This window comes from Drosophila biarmipes, chromosome X (genome assembly GCF_025231255.1).
Source record: "Drosophila biarmipes strain raj3 chromosome X, RU_DBia_V1.1, whole genome shotgun sequence".
Lineage (NCBI taxonomy): Eukaryota > Metazoa > Arthropoda > Insecta > Diptera > Drosophilidae > Drosophila > Drosophila biarmipes.
In genome coordinates this window covers 1,637,258-1,662,777 of record NC_066611.1, presented here as the reverse complement: position 1 = coordinate 1,662,777, position 25,520 = coordinate 1,637,258, and the positions used below count along the sequence as shown (strand labels likewise).

The 25,520-nt window shown below is 43.5% G+C and overlaps 1 protein-coding gene across 1 annotated transcript in view; it reads right to left on the bottom strand.

Annotated features, from left to right (window-relative positions):
• The window catches only part of LOC108028906 (chitin deacetylase 1), a 55,686-nt gene that overhangs the window by 21,403 nt on the left and 8,763 nt on the right, over positions 1 to 25,520 (bottom strand). The window contains exons 2-5 of the mRNA XM_017100927.3: positions 24,689 to 24,780; positions 24,477 to 24,588; positions 17,541 to 17,668; positions 3,690 to 3,832 (exon numbers count right to left, since the gene is read on the bottom strand). Coding sequence (XP_016956416.1) covers positions 3,690 to 3,832; positions 17,541 to 17,668; positions 24,477 to 24,588; positions 24,689 to 24,780 — 475 coding nt within the window. The remainder of the gene's footprint in view (positions 1 to 3,689; positions 3,833 to 17,540; positions 17,669 to 24,476; positions 24,589 to 24,688; positions 24,781 to 25,520) is intronic.

The window sequence follows — 25,520 nt, the reverse complement described above, 5'->3', positions numbered from 1 at the left end:
CACTGGGCCGGCAATAAAAGTTTGTTCCTCGGCTATGGCGGCACAAAGCGCGGACTCGATTTCAATCCCCTGGCTGTGCGGGAGGAGCGCGCTCATGTTTATTCAGTCGGTGCCCCCGAGCCCTCTCCGCTCCCTCCATCCACAGATGTTGCATATATTGTATATATGTATGCAATTTAACCCCTTTTTTTTCAAAATATTCGCCCAATGCGCTATTTTCGCGAATGATGTTTCTGCTGAGGACTGTGCCAGCAAATTTTGTTTTAATATCTTGCATCGAATTAGTAGATACCAGCTCACAAATCTTAATCGCCTATTGCTCCAATATTATATATCATCAAAAGAAAGCCTACTTCCTTGACTTAAAGAGGCAATCGTTCGATTTTATTTCAATTACTCAAGCGGGGAAGCACCCAGGAGACAACAGTGCTCCAGCACTCCAAATTTACCCTGTTTTCCCAACTTAACCAATCTATAAGAAGTCGATCGGAGAGTCTTCGGGCCTGGGCCTTGCTAGATTGGTTAGAGTTCCATTTTTAAGTGGATCCAATGAAACGAACTGCGGGCTCGGACTGGTTATTTATTGGGTTCTTGGATGGGCTGAAGAGTGTGACTGTTTCGGGCAAAGTCTGCTTCGCAGTGCACTGAGAACTGCTGGTGTATGGTTGGCAGAAAATTAAAACGCAAATGTTGGGAAATTAGATTGCCCCAAAGTCGCCTTTGTTTAGCCGGCTTAGCCTGGCCTTTGCACCCCGTCCTCGCCTGCTACTTCGATGTGCCACCGCTTTCTTTGTGCTTTCTATGCGAGAGTGTGTGCGCCCAGTGAGGTGTTGCCTAGTTTTCGGCTTGTTAGTTAGTTAAAAGTTTTTGCGTGCAATTAAAATGCTGCGCAAAAACTTTCCTTCAACATTGTTCTTAATTTTTTCCTTGGTTTTTGCAGTTTGCCAAAGCCAAATACAAATGAACAACTATTGTCTCAGCCCCATGCGAGTCGGGTGTGGGTGTGGGTATGGGTGTGGGTGTGCGTCTGCGTTAGCCTGCAGTCGGGAAAGTGTGCAAAGTCCTGTGGCAATTGTCTGATTGTTTTCTTAGCCACAGCAGAAGGAGCAGCATTCGATGGCAGGAAAGTTCGTTATCAGTGACATTTCGGCGTATAAATAGCAAACACTGAGCAGCCAGCAGTCCCCTGCGAGACGCTAACCAGCTCGCCAGCCAGTCCCAGCCAGCGCTTGCTGCACTGCGAGAAAATGGCAGAGGTTCCCGGGGCAGCATGTGGCGCGAGGTACGATATTGCGGCTTTCTTTGGCACTACCAAGGTCCGGCTTCACCCGAGGAACACTGATCTCACTCCACTGGACTCTTCAAATTTCCTATCTTCTGAGCAACAAAGTACGCGTTACTATTTTTTCATATTTTGCGCTGTACCAAGGTATTCCCTGAATAAGTCTGTTTTACAATTTGGCAATTTTGGAGCGAAGGACTCCGTTCTCCGCACTGTATTCTTAGTTTTAGCAGTTAGCAGTTAACAGTTCCCAGTTGCCGTGGCGAACGTGCTGGCAATGTCAATTGAAATGAATATTCTAAGCAGCTGGGCCACGAGCTCCTCGAAGAGCAGAGATTTGGAGGACCCGGGAGCCAGATCCCGAGTCCGGGCCCGTGTTTGCCCTTCGTCGATGGCGCTGTCGAGCAATTAGGAAGTGAATCACAACGCTTTAGCTCTGTGGCACGCAGTTCGGCAAATACAAAGAATGCAAACAAAATAGTGAGACTGCCTTTAGCTCAGCCCCGAAAATGGTGCAATTCGACGGAGTCCGATGTGTTACTTGAGATTTCCCTACTGCCTTTGGAGACTCTACGATTGGCTTTCGTTCAAACGTTATTCGAAGCCGGATTGTGGTCCAAGTGCATTAAAATCGATGCGCTCTTCAAAGAACCATTTGCACGCGGCGCCTTAATTCGCAGACATAAAGTTTGGCGTGCGAGTGTCACTCCTCGGCGGCTGCACTCCCCGGGAAATTAAATCAATAGCTGACAGCGGAATCGTAGGCAAAAAATATGGGAAAGCACGGTGCGTCTGGGCCTGTGTGGCAAGAGGATGGGGACCGCAGAATATGTATTTCCCCCACCGCCCCAAATGGAGAAATGGATTCCTCGGGGAACTGACAAAACTAATTGCCTCGGCGGACGTAAACAAAAAGGAATATTCACTGCATACTTTGCGGCAGCCAGCGGAGCGAATTGAAAATAAAATCTTAACAAAATAAGCTAAAAGCTGAAGAGTTGCCGAGCACATTAAATCATTTCCGCTCTGCAGAGCAGGCAGATTCTTTGGCTTGTTCTTGTGTGGAAAGTCGCAAGTTGCAAGCAGTTGCAGCTTACCACTATTTATGGGCTGCTGCTGGCAAAAAGATGAAAAGTGTGTCTCCGTCCTGCCCCTCCCCGCGGGAGAGAAATGGTGCGCCCGAAAAAGGAAAGTATCCTGCTTATATACTACACGAATACACACACAGCGAGTCGTCCGATTAGCGCATTCATGTGTGTGCATGTGTAGCATATTCAGGCAATTACTGCCATTCAGCGCATTTCAATTCAACTTCAAAACCGCCTCCGCCTCCGCCCCCAGGGCTTTCCCCGGATGCTGGGCCTTGCTCCGAGTCCTGCCAGCCCTGTGTTGTTGCAAAGTAGAAAAAAGCTTTTAAACTTCACTCAAGATTTTTGCCGTTTACGCTCGGCTGTCAAATTTTTTGACTGTCCCTGCTCACTTAGTTTTCCATTTCTGCGGCACTGGGGAGGGATGCGATTCTTTCAACAAGGGGACGAGGCGAGAGTAGTTTGTGGGAAGCAAGCTCCAGCTAAACATTAGGAGTACAGATAAATTAATATAAAAAAGTCCACCTCTTTTGGCCCCCATTTGATGAATTAAGTGCATCCGCCGCTGGACACTCCCAATATTTGGGCACGCCCTCGACTGTTACCTCTGCATACACTCTGACTATAGTAGAGGACATTTTTGGGATTTTCCATTGGTTGTTTCCCAGATTTACAGCCACTATTCAACACATATTTTTCTCTCTATAGTTCCGACCCGAGCTGTAGCACACTTGCTCTTCTGGGCTGCTACTTTCCCCCCGTAATTTTCTTTCACTTCATTTTGTTGCTGCCATTTCACTTCGTGCCGTGCGAGTGTGTGTCTGCCGTTTTTATAAGTCTGTCAAAATGTAGTTTATATATTTTGGCGAAAATTCATTTTGCAGTTGACATAACTTTGTCAGCCCCAATTTATCAACAACAATTAGTAGAGCAGAGCGGACCCTGCTGACTTGTCTGACAAGCGAGTGTGCTATGTGCGGGGCCTGGCAAGTATGTGACAAGTATTCCGAGCAAAAACTTTGTCTGCCAAACAGACTCTCACTTGACTCACTTAACATTCTGCCCCGAGAATTTTGAAAACTGCTCGGGAGACGCACCGCTGGCTGCCTGCGTACACGACGTATGCGTAATATTGTAATGCCAAAATAATGTGCATTTGGAAACTGGCTGTCACCCGGCGAAGCGGAGCAGCAGGAGCAGCAGCAACGGCAGGGCAACAGCAACAGCAACGGCAGGGCAACAGCACACATCAATTGTCAAACGTCAGCTCAGCCAGCTGGCTTATTAAACTGCAATTTGCCACCTGAGCGACAACTCACCTGTACTCGTGGGACAAGAAGAAGGTGCCCCGGATCAGGCAGCCGTTGGGATTCTTGCGCTTGCCGTCGAAAATCTTCTGGTAGTGCTGGTAGTTATTCAGGTTCACCGCCCCATCGAAGGTGAGCATGATGATTTGCGGGATCTGCAAGCAGGGAAGGATGCGGTTACTACAATCATAGTTACTACCACGGCTTAAATACCCTTTATACCCTTTCAGGTTGTTCCTGGGGGCATTGTATGTGCAGAGCTTTCCGATTCTTAATTACAGAAATATTTAGATGTCCCATTTTAAAAGAATCTGAGGGTGTTTGTATTATTTTCACATTAATTATCCGATGGGTTCGTATGGTAGCTATATGATATAATCATCGGATTCCTTTAGTTAATAATTAATTTGGATAATTCCAAAGCTGTATATGTGGGAGTGATATTACTGAGGGAGTGATATTACTAGAATAACCCTACCTATCCCTAACCATCCCTAAGAGAACGACGAGCAGTAGCATACATTCCAGAGGAAGACGAGCCAAAAGGAGTAAAAGACGAGAACGACGACGATACGATGATAATGACGAGAAAAGAAGCAGTTTTTGACGAGATCTAGTTGAGAGAAGACGTGCTTGTGTGAAGAGCAAAACGACGCGACGACGATCTTAATTCTACTCTAATTGTGAAATCATTTTCATTTAAATAAACACTTAAATCTATATATATTCTAAAATAATAAAAACCCCACATTTGGGAGCTCATCCGGGAAATATCCGATAAGGTTGGAAGTGATGCGTGAAAGTTGTACGACGTGAACGAGACACATAAACCCTTTGTGAAACATACATTTTTTCAATTATGGCGTCTCTAAACGATTTAATTTCAAATAACTTAAAAACTGCATCAAAAGGGAGTATTTGGGCTCTGCACAAATTCGTGTTTGAAAAAGAGGGAGACCGGAACAATCGCAAACGGCTTCGCGAATTTGCTGGCTTCCAATACGACGAAAATGACGCAGTGTATAAAGCCAAAAGTGTATACGTGCAGGCAAAACTAACTGAAAGGGATTTAATTTCAATATGCCTAGTTTTAAACATAAGCCACGACGTCGAAAATATGCAATTGCATATTTTTCGCAATCTTCGATTTGGCCAACTTCTCACTGGCAACGAAGTGGAAGATCCAGAGGAATCTGATGAAGAAAGGGAAGACGAAGAAGAATACCAAAGCGACGACGAAATCGAGAGTATCATTGCAAATTCCGCAGGAACAAATCCAACGAGTGAAAGAGAACGAAAGAAGAATTCACAACCAGTGCCAATTCAATGCAACGAAATGCCGCGTTTCGCTTTAAGTTTTTGCGATATAGAGGAATCTATAAAACAATTCGAGGGCACAGACGAAATTCCAGTCGAGGTCTGGATAAGTGATTTTGAGGACCAAGCTGTACTTATGGGTTGGAACGAAATGCAAAAACTGATCTTTGCCAAAAAGTCGCTTAAAGGTGTCGCGAAATTGTTCGTGTTGAGCGAGAAAGGAATAAATTCGTGGAGTGTTTTAAAAGAGTCTTTGTTGAGCGAGTTCAGATCAAGAGTAAGCAGCAAACAAATACACATGCAACTTGGAGAGAGCAAGCGACGCGCGAACGAAAGTGTACAGGAATATTTTTACCGTATGAAAGATATTGCCTCACGGGGAAATGTTGAAGAAGACGCTCTTATCCAATACGTGATCGACGGTATTGATAAACTCTCAATCAACAAATCGATGCTTTATGGAGCCAGAAACATGACCGAATTCAAATACAAATTAAAGGACTACCAAACAATCAGCGCAAAATCCCATTTCGTCGAAAGCAGTGCGAAGGACAAGAAAGCCCAAGCAGTACACAGTGATTATAAAGGTGGCAAGAAGGAAATCGTTTGCTACAATTGTGGTGAGAAGGGACATTTGTCTAGTGGATGCAACAACAAAGAGAAAGGCAGAAAATGTTTTAAATGCAACAAGTTCGGTCACATCTCCAAAAACTGTCCCCAACGTGTCCAAACAGTCGAAGAATGCAAGCCAAACGCGCGAGTTTTAAGTGAGCATAACAACATGACGAGCAAAGTGGTTTCAATTAAAACACAAAATTGTATTGCACTTTTTGACACAGGCAGCAAATTTAATATTTTGCGCGAAGATTTATACGATGAGCTAGCTTTGCCGAAGCTAAAAGAGTGCAGTGTATACCTAATTGGATTTGGAAAAAATCGCAATGCCAATAAAATCAAGCCAATTGGACAGTGTAAGCAAGCAGTGTGGATCGACAACAGTCCCTACGATTTAAATTTCTACATAGTTCCGCTTGATTGTATGGACACTCGAATGATCATTGGCGAGGAATTGTGTTTGCAAGCAGAGATATCGTTCGGTCCAAGTGGTTTGCGTGTGCGAAATATAAATAATCTTTGCCAAGAGGACATCCCATCTAACTTGCTGAAAATTGACACGGTTATTAACAACGATGAACTCGATGTAAACGAATCAGCCAGTGCGTGTGCGAAACAAGAAGTGCGTGAACTGATTACGAATTATAAGCCGCTAAAATCGAAGTCGACAAACATTGAAATGAAAATCCTCTTAAACGACGAATCTCCAATTTTCTCGCGTCCGCGCAGATTCGCTTTCGCTGAAACGAATGTAATCGACGAACAAATTGAGCAGTGGTTGGATAACGGCATAATCGAGGAGTCTGATTCTGAATTTACAAGCCCGGTAGTGCTTGCGAAGAAAAACGACGGTTCGCAACGACTTTGCATTGATTTCAGGCGTATAAACAAGGTAATCGTAAAAGATCATTTTCCGTTGCCCCTGATTGACGACCAGCTCGACCGCTTGCAAGAAGCGTTGATATTCAGCACGATCGATTTACGGAATGGCTTTTTCCATGTGCCAGTGGCTGAATCTAGCAGGAAGTACACTTCATTCGTGACGCAGAGTGGGCAATACCAATTCCTAAAGGTGCCTTTTGGTTTGTCCAACTCACCTGGTGTGTTTCAGAGACACATAAATGCGATTTTCAGAGGTCTGTCCCGCAGAGGAATCGCTCTACCTTATGTAGACGATATAATTATACCAGCGAAGGACGAAGAGGAGGCAATTTCGAATCTCAACGAAGTTATATCAACTTGCAGCGAATATGGTCTTGAGCTTAACATAAAAAAGTGTCATTTTCTGCAGACCCGTATCCAGTTCTTAGGTCACATTATCGAGAACAAAACCATTTCTCCAACTCCTCAGAAGATCGACGCAGTTTCGAAGTTTAAGACGCCACAAAACCTAAAGCAGTTAGAAAGTTTTCTAGGACTCACAGGATACTTTAGGAAGTTCATCCAGAATTATGCTCTGATTTCGAAACCCTTGACGGACCTTACCAAAAATAAAGCTGAATTTGTTATTGGCCCTTATGAAGAGAATGCTATTGAATCCCTAAAGAAATATCTGACTTCCACCCCTGTTCTAGCAATTTACAACCCGAAGTACGACACCGAGGTACACACCGACGCCTCCATAGACGGGTTTGGCGCCGTGCTATTACAGAAATCAGCTGACGACGGCCAATTTCACCCAGTCTACTTTATGAGTAGGAAAACCACAGATGCTCAGCGTAAATACTCAAGCTACGAGTTAGAGGTGCTAGCGATAATCGAAGCTATAACCAAATTCAGAGTCTATCTACTTGGCATCCCTTTTAAGATTGTCACTGATTGCAATGCATTCACGAAGACGCTGGACAAGCAAAGCCTCTGCACCAGAGTGGCACGTTGGGTACTATTGCTTCAAGAGTACGATTACAAAGTGGAACACCGTTCAGGTACACGTATGAAGCACGTTGACGCTCTCTCCAGGTACCCTATAATGACAATCGTAGACGACTCAGTAGCACTTGGCTTTAAACAAGCTCAAGAAAAGGACGAACACTTGAAGGCGATCTGCAAAATTATTAAAGACTCCAACTCACCCTACGACGATTATTTCCTAAAGTCCGGAATCTTATACAAGATAGTTAACGACACAGAACTTCTTGTTGTGCCCAGGGATATGGAAAGACAGATCATTGGCAAAGCACACGACAGAGGACATTTCGCCGTCAAAAAGACGAAGGAGATGATTTGCAACGAATACTTCATCCAAAACCTTGACGAAAAAATACAGAAATTCATCGACTGCTGTATTCCATGCATTTTAAGCAACCGCAAGCGTGGCAAGCAAGAGGGTTGGCTACATCCATTGCACAAAGAAGATTTTCCATTACATACGTACCACATCGATCACTTGGGTCCATTAGAATCTACAAGCAAGAATTACAAGCACATACTCGCCGTCATCGATTCCTTTACGAAGTTTTGCTGGCTTTATCCTACAAAGTCAACAACTGCAAGCGAAGTCATTACAAAACTACGAGGACAAAGTAATGTGTTTGGCAACCCAGCTTGTATCATTTCGGATCGAGGTTCAGCTTTTACAGCCCAAGATTTTCACCAATATTGCGACGAGGAAAATATAAAGGTTGTCAAGTCTACGACAGGTCTACCACGTGTAAATGGACAAGTGGAGAGACTGAATGCCATAATTATCCCAGTTTTGTCAAAACTCAGTGTGGATGATCCTACAAAATGGTACAGACACGTTGATCGAGTTCAACAAGCCATCAACTCTACTTTCTCGAGAAGCATCAACGCAACACCTTTTGAGCTTTTAATCGGAGTCAAAATGAGGAACAAAGATGACCAGCAGCTTCGTGAGCTAATCAACAACGAAACCTTAGCTCTGTTTCAGGACTCTCGAAACGATTTAAGGCTGAAGGCAAAATCACAAATTTTAAAGCTTCAATCGGAAAACAAAAGAACTTACAATCTGCGACGCAAACCAGCAAGGCTTTACAACGTTGGCGACATGGTAGCCATAAAGCGCACTCAATTTGGTGGAGGCCTCAAATTAAAGCCGAAGTATTTGGGTCCTTACCAAATCACGAAAGTCAAGCACAACAACGCCTACGATGTCCAGAAAGTTGGCAACTCAGACGGTCCAAAAATGTCTTCGACTTGTGCCGAATATCTCAAGCCATGGCCCACCCACGATAACAACGACGAAACATTCGAGGCGAATGTTTAATCAGAATGGCCGAATGTGGGAGTGATATTACTGAGGGAGTGATATTACTAGAATAACCCTACCTATCCCTAACCATCCCTAAGAGAACGACGAGCAGTAGCATACATTCCAGAGGAAGACGAGCCAAAAGGAGTAAAAGACGAGAACGACGACGATACGATGATAATGACGAGAAAAGAAGCAGTTTTTGACGAGATCTAGTTGAGAGAAGACGTGCTTGTGTGAAGAGCAAAACGACGCGACGACGATCTTAATTCTACTCTAATTGTGAAATCATTTTCATTTAAATAAACACTTAAATCTATATATATTCTAAAATAATAAAAACCCCACAGTATATTTTTACATATTTATTAAGTTATTTTTTCACCATTCCTATGCTAGCTGTAGGATAAGTTGCAAAAGAAATACGACTTTTGGAACGATGTAATGGAAGGAGTCGTTCGTTAGCCTCAAGAACGAGAGACTGGTCTAATCTTTAAGGATTGTGTGCTTCGCAAAACATTGTGTGACCACCGCAAACACTTTTTAATTTGTCTTAAGAAAACTCCGAGGAAGGAGGCGGTCGTTACCCCACTTCATAAAAAGGGGAGCAAATTGAACGCATGAAACTATCGAGGTATCTCAAAGCTATCAGCAATAGCGAAGCTGTTTGAAAACATTATTACACCCCATTTGCAACATAGTTGTGGGGCTCTCACTTCCTCATGCCAACACTGTTTGTAAAACGTAAGTCAACGACAACAAATCTTTTAGTTTACTTCACTCAACACAAAAAGGTTCCGACTGTCGTGGTTTACACTGACTTCAGCAAAGCGTTTAAATTTGTACATCACTCGCTCTAGTTCTGAAATTGGTTTCCATGTAATCTCCTTAAGTGGATCTTAAATTATTTAAAAGACAGGTCACAAGAGCTGTCATCCGCAGTCCGAGTTTCTTGTGGAAGGAAGTCACCTTGGTCCGCTCCTTTCAATGTTCACTTAAGATCATCCTCTAGACCTAACAGTGTCACGCGTACTGATGTACGATGATAATGCTAAGCTGTATCAGCCAAATAACGAGCCCACGCAGAACCCCGCTTTACAATCTGATGTTAATGCATTTTAGTAGTTAACTAAACTTAAATGGAATCAGGATCACTAGCCGAGTCGATCTAGTCATGTCCGTCTGTCTGTCCGTTCGTATGAACGCTGAGATCTTGGAAACTATTTAAATTCTTGAGCTTTTTGCGCAGCGCAAGTGCCACGCCCACCCTCAAGCCCACATATGACCAAAGCACTAGAAACCGTCTATCTCTCGAATTCTTAAATATTATATAAAAATTTAAATGATTTTGTGTTTCTATTATCAATACCCATCTACATGCCAAAAATTATTGAAATCGGACGATACGTTTAAAAGTTAGAGCCAAATACATTCAAAATATTGAAAATTCAATTGAGCTTGCTAACAGCAAATCAGCTGTCACTTATACGCTTCTAGCCACTAGAGGCGCCACCAGTTGGTGCTTTATGCTCGGTGGGGCTAGGTGCCGCAAGTATGCGCTAGGTGGCGCTAGCAAAAAACCAGATTTCTTGGAAACCATCTCTCTTGTACTCCTTTTAGGTGGATAATGGGTATCTAATAGTCGATAAAGTCGACGTTAGCGTTTTCTCTGGTTTATTCACACATGGACTCCTTTACGCTGGGCTCGGCATGCAAATTCTTGAGGTTCTGGGTCAGCCCAAGTTTCATTTCAGAATAGTGTAGCAGGTGTTATAAAGGTTGGATCCAGGCGGATCTTACAGAGGAGTAATGCAACAAGAAATAGAACAAAAAACCAAGTTTATTGTTTTTTTTTATCACAGTTTCTTTTACTCTCAGTGTCGCTCTTTTTAATAATCTTACAGTCTAATATAGGCTAGAGTCCAGCCTAAAATGTCATAGTCCGCAGCCTTCTTCCTCTCCTATTTGCTGGGAGAGATGCGTTGGAACGACTCCCTTTGTGCCCCGTCCCCAGGTGATTGAATCCCCAGCCCGAAGGCAATCCTTTAATTATGCGATTTGACGCCGCTCTGTCTCCACATGAATATAAGCACTTGCAGCCACACGAGTCGGGTGCGAGGTTCTGCGAGGAGTGGGCCACGCACGGGGGAGGCGTTTGTGCCCAATTAGAGGATTGCCGACCTCAAAATCAGCCGGGCATACGATGGCATTGGAAGCCGCAGCAGAAACTCTAATTGAAGGTTTTGCATTTTGCATTTGTTTTTCCTGTCTGCGTTGCGCCTGGCTGCGCATTTCCCGACTACCTTCAGCCACTCAGCCACCAGCCACCCAGCCAGCAGCCACCCTAAGCACCCACTAAGCCCCACTTTCGGCTTGGCACAACTTGCAGCTTGAGCATTAAACTTAATTAGTGGGCATGTGGGCAGCCGGCGGAGTGAGCGCAACAAGCTACTTGCAACTGGCAACCAATTCACGAAACCAAATTAATTTCAAATAATGCCCGACTATCAATAACACCCAGGAGCCACATCCGCACAGCAAATTCCATTACAAAATTGCCACCCGAAAATATGGACAGCGAAGTGGGACCCACCGAAGCCGAAGCCAAAGCCAACGCCGAGCCCAGCCCAAACGCCAGCCCTGCAGTGGTGGCTTTTGATGTTTTTGTGGCGCTTGCAACACTTTAAGTGCAATTCCATAACCAAAGACCGCCGAGTGCATTCGGGGAAGAACTGGCGAGGAAAAAGCAATAATAATGCTCGGGAATGACGCCCCGCAAAAACATGAGAAAATCGCCCTAGGAAATCCCCTTAGAACCTGTGAATACCCTAAAATCATGACTGATTTTGTTTGCAAATTACCGAAAAATTACCCGCATTGATTATGGGAATTAGCACTGGTAATGGGAAGAATGCTCCCTGCCTGCGTTGCTGCCTCGGGAGCATTTGTTCTTTCATTTTCCACTGCATCGGGCATCAACTCCTCGCAAATGTTAGGTCAACGGTCAGCGGCCTTCGGGCGCTCGGACTCAAACGGCTTCTGGATCACCTTCACTTAAGGCATATCCGAAATGTAAATGCAAAGTCCATAATGAAACCAACTTACTCCCTCAGAAGACCCGAATCTGGGGGGCGGGGCACGGAGAGCGGAGAAGATGGGAGCTGCACAAAATCGGAAATGCATTTCGCATTTGGTCCGAGATCTGGCCATAAAGGCGCTTGGCACGGCAGCAGGAACGCACTTAGCGCTCATTGTAGGACACATAAAAAGGATTATTGTAGAAATTCAATATTAATGCGGTCGAAGGAAGCGGATGACTATGACTATGACTACCACGATGACGATGGCGGTGGCGATGGCGATGGCAGTGGCGATGGCAGTGGCGATGGGGATGGGGAGGGAGCTCCTCGGCCCACCCTCCCAAACTGAGCTGGCAAAATTATGCAGGGGCGTGAAACACTCGGCGGTCAGTTTAAGTGTGGCTTAAATGACAAGTCTGCATTGAATTGAAATTGAAATTTCGCTTCGATTTGACAGCTTTTCAAGTTCCTCCCTCCTGTCCCGCACTTTCCTCCGACCCCCCAAGTCCCATCGCTCCATTGCGCCTTATTGCCCTTCGCCCGGTGGCCGGCTTTATTGAAAGGCATATTTCAAATGCGCGATTCCGCAAACTGAGTGCAAATCATCTGCAACCATGCCCCTCCGCTGAATTATGAAGTAAAAATATTATTGCAAGTATAATGAATGTGGGACGCAAGGAGGCGAGAAGCGGAGCTGAGCAATTCATAAATTCGGGCGCGGACCAAGTTTTTGTGGCAAAGGTGAGGGAAAAGTGTGCCAGTGCTTGCGATTGGCATTTTGCTGAAATAGCGATTACCTATCGTTCCAAGCCCAATTGCATTTCGGGTTCCCAAGCTCGGAAATGGCATGCAAGTTCGCATCAAAATTGTGGCCAGAAAATGTTTCTGGATTCCGGATTTATTTGGTTCATCAGAATTTAGAAAAACGGACCCGGACACCAGCGTTAATTTCAGAAGAAGAAGGCTGTACTTTTCCCTATCAATATGCAAATTGAATTTTTAAAATTTGACCTTATTTTACTTTGGTAAATATATTTTCTGGTACTTTTGGATATTTGAGCTCTTCAAACAGCCTTAAAATGTTACTGAATCTAGTATTTTAGTTGTTATAACGCTTTTTGTTATACATAAAATAGCCAATATAAGTGGAAAAGTGTTAGAGTCCTATTTCCTCTTTAAGAATTAAGCAAAAGCCTGGTATTTTAAAAGATATGTACACTAAGGAATAAAGGAATAATTCCAACAAAATGACGAGGGTAGGTAATGAACACCCCAAAATGAAATTAGCTATCACAAAATGATATTAGGCCAAACCTTAAAGAGTTTGTATTACATTTTTCAGAGATCCTAAAGTCTCCAAAACAGCAACTATGTGGCCCGGGCAAATAGCAGACGAACGTGCCGGGATATTTCCCTTTGCACTTCTGTGTGCGTTGATAATTTTTGCCTAATGCGACTCAAGTTTGCACTTTAGTCTTTCAGCAAATATGGCAGTCGAGGAGTTGGGCGGCCCACCCTCCCCGAGGACGGGCAGCGCAGGGTGGCTCGAAGTGGGCCAGAAGTTTCCTCCGTCGTCGAGGACGGCAAAGTGTTTGAGAGAACGGGGGCCTGGCAAATTTGCATAGCTCAGTTGCTCAATCGCAGCGACAATTGAGCGGCTCATTGATTGCACCACCCATTTGCCATTATCCGTTCGCCATCAGCCCCCCTCGCTGCTCACCACTTATCCAGCAATCGGCGCATCCACAAACTTCTTGTTGACACTGTGCCTTCTTTTCATTTCGTTTCCCGAATCAAATTTAATTCCCATTGAAATTGAGCAAAGGCGTTTGTTTAACGCCTTGCCCGGCCCGATTTTTGATCTTCGCCTCGGCCCACAGCATCACCTGGGTTTTGGCCTTTAGTCTTGTAAGCTTGGCTGCAATTGGATCGGTACTGGATCGAGGCCTCAGTCGGTTAGCTTCATTCTCCTTTTCTTCTATTTTTTAAACAGAGGGAGTCGAATTTGGTATGTTTTTAAGCATGTGCTGAAGTACGTTAGCCAAGTTAAGCTTTCCGCTCCATCAAGAAAACAAGAAATTAGGCTTGCATCAGGAAGCCAAAGTATATATCACGAATAAACAAAATGGGTAATATTTTTGCACCTGCGCTATCATAACGGGTGGTGGATTTACCTTTTCAATGCGCATTTTCAATAAGCGCATTTGATCTATTGTTTTCTATACCAAAGTACAAACCTTAGTTCTTATCAAGATATATGAAACTCTACCTGGGCATGTAAGGGTTTTTAGCATACCTATAGGTATATAGGTATCGATAGAAATATATGGGTATACTACCTAACTACCTAACCTGGATTAAAAACAAGGCTTTTGTTGTTTCCTATCTCTGGAGATTTTATAAAATATTCTAGTGGACCTGTGGATATTTTTTATTCGAAAGCGATGGCATGACCATTTGGCTCCCTGCTAAAATAATGGCACACCGTGAAATTAAGCGATACGACGATTGAAAGACGCAGGAGCTGTGAAATGGGTGAATGGGTGGGCCGAGTGATTTGCGGAGGGTGGAGGGGGAGGATGAGCAGCGACATCGCCGAGGAGCTGAGGCCCACACGGCGTATGCGCTATGTGGGAGCCCAACTCAAAGGAACTTTTTGGCATGCACAAATTAACCGCTTGTTTGCGGTTAATTGAGATGATATTAATTATAATTACGCCCCCGCACTCACACATAGATGGAGATTCAGTTAGCAAATGGAATTATTTGGGGCTGCGCTGCTGCGAACACATGTAACTTACATGATGTAAGCGCTAATAACACTTAAATAAGCACCGACAAACACACTCGCCCGCCCCTCACAGATACACACCGATACACACCGACACACCGACACACCGACACACGACCCACGCACACAAGTGCACACCCGCAAACAGGACAAAACGGATGGCGAGGACAAACATACATTTCAATTTCGAAATTAAGTGGCTCACTTGCCTTGTTTGTATTTGAATGCATGTATTTGTCTGTCTGCGTGTGTGCGCCTGTGTTGATGCATCCGCGAGATTGCGTGTGTGTGTGCGGATTAGTGTGTTTGTCTGCGATTTGCGCATGTGTTTGTGTGTGTGCCTCGCCACATAAACATCCGCTTTGCTTTCGACTTTGCATATATGTTTGATTTTTTTCCCGCCAAGCTATACTCTTTATGCGAAGGGCACATAATGGGTACTTTTTTAAATTTTCAATCTGCGAAAGGCAATCACTAGCAAGGGCACTGCGGTTAATGTGGATAATAGTTTGAGTTTATATTTATGTATACAAATTGCTCTTCTTTTGAGTTAATATTCATTAGTTGCTTGCATAATTTATGCGTATACTCGGGTCAACTCAAAGCATATAGAAATAAATATGCAAAAAAAAATGACTTGCTTCTATGCATAATGCTATGAGCACACGCGTACGTGTTGGTACAACTTATTTGTCAGCAACTCAGAAACGAAATAAAATATATAATGGCTGTCAATAATTATAAGTGCATTAATACCCCGAAGAGCATTCCCGTTTCGTTGGGTTTCTTATTGTCTCTTTATTATTATGCAAGCGAAACCACAACTAATGTGCTCTGCAAACTGTCTGTCAATTTGCTGGAAGAGGGGCCACAAGGCAAAGGGCAAAATGGGGTCATATTCAGTTTACCAGACTTTTAGCCCCTTCCAGAGGGTACAATGATTTCAGTCAGCAGTTTGAACCGCAGTACAAGGCCAGCGTTACCAGCGCTACAGAATACACGATCATCACCATTCCAAGAGTCGCTCAATGGTCGTGATTTTGACACTCCTAAATTTATGCATATTGATGACGATTTGCTTTGCTTTGATGTAAGCAAGATTAAAACGATATAATAGTGTAAGCAACTCAGCTAACCAACTATAAAACATATAGCATACCTTTCGGGGCAGCACCTAACGCGAGGCGCCACCTGGCGGGTGGTAGCCGTGCTACTGACGATGCAAAGCCCCTTCCGCCTACTAACTTAACAAAATTCGGTTTGCGTGGCTAGAATCCGCATGCCTAATCCAGATTTTCTGTCTTTTATAGCTTCCGAAAGCTCGGCTGGTGATCCTGATTATAAATAATGTACTTGATGGGGTCGGAAACGCTTCCGTCTACGCGGTACACACTTTTCGAGAAAGGCAATATGCTCTTTCCCTCCACGAGTAACAAGTATACAAATTACGGCTTCGTTGTTTTCTACTATATTTTTGTTGTTTTTAAGTGCAGAATTTGGGTCTCTGTTTGCAAGGGTCGGTTATACTATTCTGGGTGTACGGTTTTGTGATTTTAATTGGATGACATATATGAACTGCAAAGGTATATCAACTTCATGGCAGCAATGTAGCAACGGAATTATTAAACAAATAATTAAAGCAAATGGATTTAAAGTCTTTTCAAAGGAAAGCCGAAGTGGTAACTGAAGGTAACAGCTTAAAGTATTATTTCGAAAATGATTACGAGTGTTGCATCTTGCTGTTTCCATTTCTATCTGTACCGTGAGCGCATAACTCTTGGCCAAATAAACAAAGCGTAGTTATTAAACAGGATATTCGAATCAACAGGAACCCAGCAGCAGCAGCAACAAATACAAGAACTGCCAACAATAAGGGAGGGACAGCAGCAAAAACAACAGATGGCAAAAAGAACAAGAGCACAATTTCCTTATGCAAAGCGGCGATAAGAGCAAACCGAATGCAAATACATAGATTTATAGTCACAGAACACGGAGGACTGGCACCCAGAGGCGACTGGATTCCAGAAACCTACATATATCTCATCCAAAGCGCCACGATCCACAGCTGCCATAGCCCCAGTTCTGTGTCGTAAAAATAAAAGCTGTCAATACACTTGAAATTTATCGCTCAGCAAATTAACACTTAAACGCAAAATGGAAAAATGGAAGGCCAACAAGTAGCCCAGTCGATCTCGGCGAAATCCGACTGAGCAGTATCCTGCACTCCGCCGGTCTAAGCAATTACAGCGGTGTTACGCAAACAATTACTTAACTTATGGAGTTTGCGTTTAATTTTGTGTGGAAATTGCATTTATGCACGGAGCAAGTTTTGGAAATGGGAGCTCGGAAAGTTAGATTGATGCAAGTTTGTTGGGTGCGCTTAACTGGGCATAGGTGTTGCCTTACGAAAAAACATTAACGCTTTATTGTGTATTGGCACAGCGAGTGCTTTAGTTAAGACAGTGCTGCTATAGAGGGCCTGGAGATACATTTAGATGAACGTTTGTCGACGAGGATCACTTAAATGTTATTTAGCAGAACAGTTTATTTTGCAAAGCATCCAAAAAATGTATAAGCAAATATTACTTTGCAAGTCTTTCTTTTAGGGCTTAAATAACCTAGTTCCTGCTCATTTTCGAGATCTTCATGGAACTTATTTTGTAGGCTAGTGTAAGCAGAAGGCGGTAATTTTAAGGTAAATATGGATGGGTGTCAGCATGGGTGTCCCTGAGCTAACAAATATACCCGTCCGCATACCCTGGCAGCAGGGAGTCCAACCGAAACCGACGTGTTCCGGGGACACCGGCCACCCCACCCCCCAACACCAGCCACCGTCCAGTGTTACTCACCTTTTCAGCCTCCAGGTCGCCGGGAATCTGGGTGCCGTCCTTGGAGCAGAAGCAGTAGGGCAGGGCGCAGTCCTCCGTGTTGCACCGCTGGGCGGTGTCGGCCGGGGCCTCCGTGGCAGGGGCGGGCGCTGGAAGGGGCGCAAATCAGTTTGGAAATTATTTAAAATCTATTTCGTTATGCGGGATCCAATCCCAGATGCCGGGGGTCGAGGGGTCGAGAGGTCGAGAGTCAACAAGTCAGCCGGCACAATGACGGATGAAATGTCAATAAGCAGGCAGTCCAAGGCGAGTGTGTGCCGGGAACGAGTTAAAAGAAAGTTAACAACGGGCGGCGATGGGGGGATCAAAGCCAAATAACCTTAAGCCAAATTCCGAGCTCTCTCCTCTCTCAAAAGCTATTTGCATATGTGGGCGGGCTGGGCGTGGGACCTGGATGCGATGTGATTGCGAGCCGAGCCGAAACTCAATCGAATTCAATTGCTTTTTTCTCCACAGCGCCCATCCTCAGTGGCAATCAGTTGTTCGGGCTTGTTTTGTTTTGTTTTGCGATCGAGTAAACAAATTCACTTAAAGTTCGCAAGACAAAAGGTGAGGCCGAGTCAGGAGCCATGTTCCTTGGCAAATATTAAAGGCACATCCGGCGCATCCGGCAGATGCGCAAACCGAATTAGCACTAGCCATGGATATGGATGCACCGAAAGTCGTGCCCGGAGGCATTGATTTGATTTGATTTTGAGCTTATGGGCTTCGGTGTGCGGGGACTGAGGGGACTTCTCAGTGGCTTTCCAAGGGTTAAAGGGCGGGTGCAGAGGTCACAAGTGTAAGTCAACTGCAGTGGTGCGGTTGAAGCCCCATTCCGAAAATGTTGCCTAATGACTGTCAGAAAACATATCTAAATATCTAAAAAGTACACTCTAAGCCATTTAGCTAAAATTCAATAGCCAGCCTGGTCAAGGTTTATATTAATTTAAAAAAATAATATTAGAGAGCAGCCAGTAAATATTTATTCAACAATCCACTAATCCGATAAGAGTAATTGAAAATCCTAAGCTTTACTGTAAGGTTTTTATCTGACGATAATTAATCAATCAATATGAAAATGTTAACTAATCCATTTATCCGGTTTCCGTTTTTACAGAAGTCAATTTCCTCCTGCAAAAAGTTGTGACTGAAACTAAATTGTAAAGTGGCGATTGCTTCTAATTCCCGGGGACACATCATCAATCAAATAAATTTTATTTCCATTTTGCATTTGCTATTTTCTTCTTTGCAGAGTGTTCAAACGAAAGAAACTTGAAGTTCTCGTTTCAATTTATACTTTCGACAGTGCTAACTGAAATTGAATGCTTAGCTTTAATGCAAAATATAGGCAAATGAAAGCTAATGCAGCCTGCCCAGTTTTCACTGACTAAGTTCATCCCGGTTTTCCCCCTTTTGTGAAGATAGTATTCTATCTGATCGATCTAACCTGGCGATCACATTTTTATGTTGGTCTTCTAGTAAGTAAGTACAGTTTGTTAGGTAGGTAACGGGTATGGGATAGTCGAGGCCCTCGATTAGAGCGTGCTCCCTTTTTATAGGGCTTGGGGCTCAAGTTCGATTTGGAGAAGAGGAGAGCTGAGGATGTAAATACTACTTCATCAGTCCATTCCTTTCCTTTCGTGGCCTCCTCGCACTCACTCCCGAGTGATAATACACAGTGTATATGAATAAGTTTTCATTTAGACGTTCTTAAAATATTAACATAGCATTTTTGATCAGATTTCCGGGCGAAATTGCAAAATAAATAAAAGTAAAACCGGAAAGGAAAACCAAAATAAATGCTTGTGGCATATCAATGCCTTTTGAAAAATATTTGTGGTCACATCATAAATAACGGCAATGAAAATGAAATGCTCGGCAATTAATTGGCCAGGACACAAATACACTCGCACACACGCACACACAGGACACACGGAACACACAGAGGACCGGACTGCAATCAACATAAATTCTCTGGGGCTGGAAAAGCCAGCTCTCTGCCAACCGTCCTGTCCTGCATTTCCAGCAGAAAGTAAATGCATAAAATTTTATTATTTCAGAAAGAAACTTCAAGCAATCCCACGCTCCCCCTCTCCGTCTGGCTCCGGCGCACCGGCTAGTGCCGTCTCGCTCCAAACTTGTGCTAAGTTATTGAATAAAATGTAATAAACACTTTTAGTAACTTTGTCTTATGCATTTTGTCGTCGGTGGACGGAAAGCGATTCACATCTTCGCACACGATGCGTATAAGTAATATTCGGCTACTGCCACTCCGTCCAGCAGCTGCCGTCCTCCATCCCTCGTGCTGTGTTGTACAGTGAGCGCGCGCAGTAGTGAGCCAACACGAGTCCGAGCAAGTCAATATCAATTAAATATAATAGTGTTTACAGATTTTGAAACTGCCCCCAGAAGGAGGATGGCAGGTCCTGTGGTGATGATCGAGCTAAAAATAGTCCCTTCTTCAGACCAAACCGTGGAGATCCAGATTAGAAAATATAACCTGTATGATATTGATTTTTGACCGTTGAGTAAGGAGAAATTTTATAGTTTAAGTGGCAACCCTTTTCGAATCCTCCTTATCAAATGGTTACCTCCTCGAGGCATCACTGTACCTCCGTTAAGGCTTTTGATATTATTTTCAGTAGTTATTTTTTGCTGTTCGTGTGTGCGGGTGTTACTGCTCTTGTTGTTGTGTAAGCAATATTGAAATGCTGTCATTGAGCGTGCTCACTGAATTATGAAATTGAAAACTATTCAGTGCAAAACATTTTTCTTTGCATTTTATCAGCTCAGCTGCGTGCTTGTCGTGTGTGTGTGGCAGTGGACGTAGGTGGAAAATCAGCTTGTCATTTCTTTGGACACAGTGCCTATCAAGCGCTCAACCCTTGCCGGAATTCGACTCCCTTTAAAAAAGTGGCTTAAATATTTTAATTTGCGTCTCGCCTTGGCCAAATCAAATCGGAATGAAGTAAAACGAATTCGCATTTATATGCAAAATGAATTGCATATATTTTAGGGCACACACATGCCGCTTTTGCTTATTTATTTTGGGGACGAGTTGTCGTCACAATTTCAAATTCGGTTGAAACTCGTTGCGTATACGCAATTCGTCAGTGGAGATTTGTGGCAAGTAGCAGGGAGAGAAAGCAGGGGCGAGAAGATACGGATGTCGGGGAGGAAGTCTTTCTGCTGGCAGAGCTCTTAATCCCCAGATGGCTTAGGCAGTTGGCAGATGGCAGCAAAATTAAAGTGCCCGGCGATTAGAGCCAATCAGTTAGTTTGCCTCACTCATTTTCCTGAAACTGCTTTAAATTGTATTGCAGCATGTATTCAGAAATGGCAAGGTGTGAATTCATGAACGGCCATGTGTGTGTACGTGCACTATATACTGACTAGGCTTTGAACTCAGAAAACTATAAAACGACACATGAAACAAATGAAATTTTGGTTATTTCCGAACTTCTAACGTGAATTCTGGTTGTACACAATTACGCAACAAATTAAACTTTTTAATTTAAAAGAAAATGGGAGCTAGACACGTTTCAGCGTTCTGGGCTACATCGACTCGGCTATGTATATCTATATATATTATATATTCTTTAATATTTCTGAATTCCGAATAACATTTAAAAAAGTTTTGCAAGAACTTCACAAAAGAAAATTAATATTTAAAAAAAAATATATATAGCACAAATATTTTTTGAACAATTGATAATCTTATTTTTGAGTTGATTCCATTCATATGCCATGCATGGACTTATTCAAGAGCATTGAATATATCAATGAATGTCTCATATCAAAGGCATTGAATGTTTTCAGTCCTTGTTCTTTTAGATTCTACGTTTCGCGTTGGAATTAGCTATTTGCACTGGCCCGACGTATTTGGCAATGGGCTGATTGTGATAAGTTTTGAATACATGCATATATGGGGCCTGAACTACGCAAATACGAGTATATATACAATGTTGCATATGTACAGGGTACATGTGTCAGCAGAAAAGAAGCGGAAAAACTTTTGGTGCACAGAGCTTTGACCTAAACTCTGCTGCAATATTTCGCCTCGAACTCCCCGTCTGCGAGTGCGGAGAAAAGTAATAACATAAATGACGCACACACACACAGAGGGCTATTTATATGATACAATATTCAAGTCGGTCTTACGCAAATCCCCAAACGCTTTAGCTGTCGCAGCTTTCTTCCAAGCGGCTGCCTTCCTACCAACGACCACGACCAAGGACCGTCGCCGTCGCCCGGCGACCGACGACCGACGACCGACGGACCGGGATCAGCCTCCATGCCGTAAAACGGAAGCTCGCACCCGTGCTCCCCGACCTCCGCGCCCTCCTTCCGTGTCCAGAAAGCAGTCGTACTCGCAGTGCAGCCGGAATGGAGACTACTGCAAAAGTGCGTGTTTGCATGTGAGCGATATGTCACTCCGCGCGGACGTGTGTGTGTTCCAACCCGTCCGTGCCACCCACCCCTTATCACTGCTCCGCAATCCAGTGGCAAACCTTCGTGACCTTCTGACCCCATCCCCCCCTCATTTATCAACTGCACATTGGGCAGAGAGTGCAGGGTACTTAAATTAAATTAACTATCTGTGCGTAGCGCTTAATTTAGTCGCAGCTCAAACCACTTTGCTGAGCGTTTTTTCGTTCCCTATTTAAAAAGGTCAATATCCGTGAAAAGTTCTGTAGAGCGTACTTACTAGCACAAAAACTTTATTATTTGCATAATTTGAATACTAAAAACGCTCCAATACACTTCCTCAATAAAAGCTATTCCTCCTTCCAGCCCCTGACTTAAAAACAAATAAGCGCGGATTACCACCTTTTCTGCACACTGAGAAAAGGTTCATTCAATTCTTAATATATGAAAAGTCTTTCTTAATTTTAATTCTGTCTTGTTTTAATACAGATTTCCTCTTTAAAAAATTTCTTTGCGCTGGAATCATTTCTTTTGGAAAATGCATTTACAGTGTGATTACTAAAAAATATTTCGAAAAATTGTAAAATGTTCCTATTTGAAAATATCGGTTTCCCCCTGTTACAATATGTAGGGTACCTTTATAATTTAGTTTAAGCTGCTAATTTTAATATTATCCGGCTAGAAGCAGCCATCAAACAGAACAAACTAACCATTATTTTAAGAAAAACTTGCTCAATTAAACGATTGATCAATTTTCTTTTTAAGGAAATAATATTAAGATGTAAATGGCTGATTTTTTGTATAATCATCTTCTCAATCACCTTTCAGCGCTCTGACCAGTAGTTCAGATATGGGCAATGCCAGTAATACCAAAAGGTTCAGCCAGATCGCCATTTGGGTAGCCAAAATACAATTTCTGAAGTCTATGCAAAATGAAATGGCGAAAAAAGAGAAAATTGCGCACGGAAACGACGCAAAGTCCGAGACTGGAGCTGGGGCTGCCGTAAGACTAAAAAATAAATCGCAAATGTGTGCTTTAATGGCCCACACACTCATGTATAGCAGTGGTCAAGTTTCTAGACCTGAAATGCAATATACGTTAAACGCAAACTTCTGTTCTTCATGCTTACAAGTTGTTAATTAAGTTGTCAGAAGAGGCAAAGACTTTAAGACCTCAGGGAGAGGACTCCACCTAGCGCCACCTGTCCCAAAGCGCCCCCTAGCGACACTGCATTTGTCGTTGTTTGCTAATTATTAAAACAGGTTTCTGTCTAAATGGACCGCAAAGTGTTTAACCACTTTTCCGCAGTTTGTTAACATATTTGTACAAATATTTACAAGTGGCCTTGCAAAGATAAGTCAGGACTTGCCCCTGCAGCGCCTAGGGAAATAGCTGAAATGGTGCAAAAATACTTTAAAGTACTGTGGCCCCAAAGTGCACTGCTATTCTGATGACCCGCAGTGTATGGACAAATGGAGAACGAGAGATAGACTGGTTATTCTTAAGCGGTCGCGTTTGTGCCCCATTTGAAGTGCACTCAATGTTGTGGGTGGTCGGGTGGTTTCCAAAGCACTTGGCATTCATCTTGGCTATTGCTTAACCTCCGCTCCCCCCCCTCCGCCCACAGCCCTGCGGCAAGGTGGCCCTTTGGGCAGCGTCGTTAGGCAAGTCAATAGAGCGGACAATGTTTGGAATTGTGTCCCCGGAGTGGTGGCCACCATTTGCTCATTGCTTTTGTCATCGGGCGCATTTCGACTTAGGTTTTGGTTACGTTTCAGCTCGGTCTTGGCCAACCAAACACAGTACTACATGCACACGAATTTTACAGCCATAAATGAGTTATGCGACATTTACTCAAAATTGCTTCCTAATGCACAACATCAGGTCTGAGAAATGTTCTCCTTTGGTCCCTCCGTGCTGGTGTACTGGGAAAAAATGTATAGAATTCAAAGTATCTGCTCGCAAATAATTTGAAGCTTATTGTAACGAAGATTTTACTAATCTAAAAATCGATGAGTGGAACCAGGGCAACAATTTGTGGAAAACTGACCTGGGAAAACTACTGGCCGTACCATGGCTTGGCACGCCGTACTTACGGTTGAATTTGAATAATTTTTTAAACGGTGTACGGAGCTTTTTGTCTTTCGGCCAAGTTTATAAGGGACAAACATTTCGTTTAAAATATGGGAATTTTCCGCATGTTCAGTGTGCCAAAATTATATTTGAAACTTCCAATAAATTGTGTGGTCCCCGCCTGGCAATTGTTTCGGCCCAAAGTTCGCTTTTATAGTCCCAGCCGGTCTTTGGGTCTGGGAGCTTTAAACTTCGAATCGTTTAGCAGCCGAGACAGACGGATGGAGGAGAACCTGCCCAAGAATCGGTGACCACAGTAAGAGTGCATCCACGGTGTCACCCCACTTTCTTTGTTCGCCCTGATTTATGTCGCACTTTCTTCCCACAGTTTTGAGGCTTTCCTAATTACTTACTTGTTGGTAGGGGACCGCACTTGGCCTCATCCTTGAATGTGCAGTACTTCTGCACGTCATCGAAAAAGAGTCCGGATGGACAACGGTTCAAGTACGGAAATCCATCGACGCACTGCAGGATGGGATAGGATTGTAAAGGGGGAAAACCATTCAATGTCTCAGGTGCTATATTCCATAAATGTAAATCCAGGGAGGATTAGTAGTGCACTTACCTGGTAGAAACGACGACATGTCGCCGGATCGGCGTAGTTGCCGTTGGCAATGTGTGAGGGGCACTGGAACTCCTCCTTCTCCTTTCCCTGGCCTGCAATAGTCGAGAAAACGGAGGGATAGTCAATACTTTTTGGTTTTCTTTTAAGCTGAATAACTCTGTTAAATTAGTAAATATCACTGAAACTGATATCCCGGGTCGCTTGCATAAACCATAAACCATTTGCATTAACTTCTCTATGAGTTAAGTTGCGCGTGGAATTTAAATATCCGGCATGCATTGCAAAACAGACTTCATACTTATAAGCGCTTTCATGTGTAACGAATCAAATTATTCGTAAATGTGAGAAGGAACGACCGGCAGGATTAACACAAACTATTATCGCTTAACACACATTTATGTATAGGGATTTCGCAAGCGAAATGCACACACATATTTTTAATGAGGCAAATCTAAGCTTAAAAGGCTTGGTGGCTTGACATTTGCAAAAACCGCAAGACGGGGTGAGAGATGGGCGAATGTAACCAATAAATAAATAGATAACAGAAAAATATAATTAAATGTCCATATACACTCTGATCATGTGGCAAAAAATGCGAAAAGGAAAGCGAGAAAAACTAATTAATAAATCAAACTCTAACCTACTTCCCATGCCCGTTCTGTGCGGTTTAGGACAAGTTTAAATGTAATGAATATAAATGGACTACGGCATTAGATTAACAGAGGGCTAAACTACAAACAGCAGAAGTCCAGCCCGGCTCACATTCCCAAATCCGTTTTTCGATGAGATCTAGCGTTTATAATTATGCCCACTTTGCCGCTTGACTGCCGCT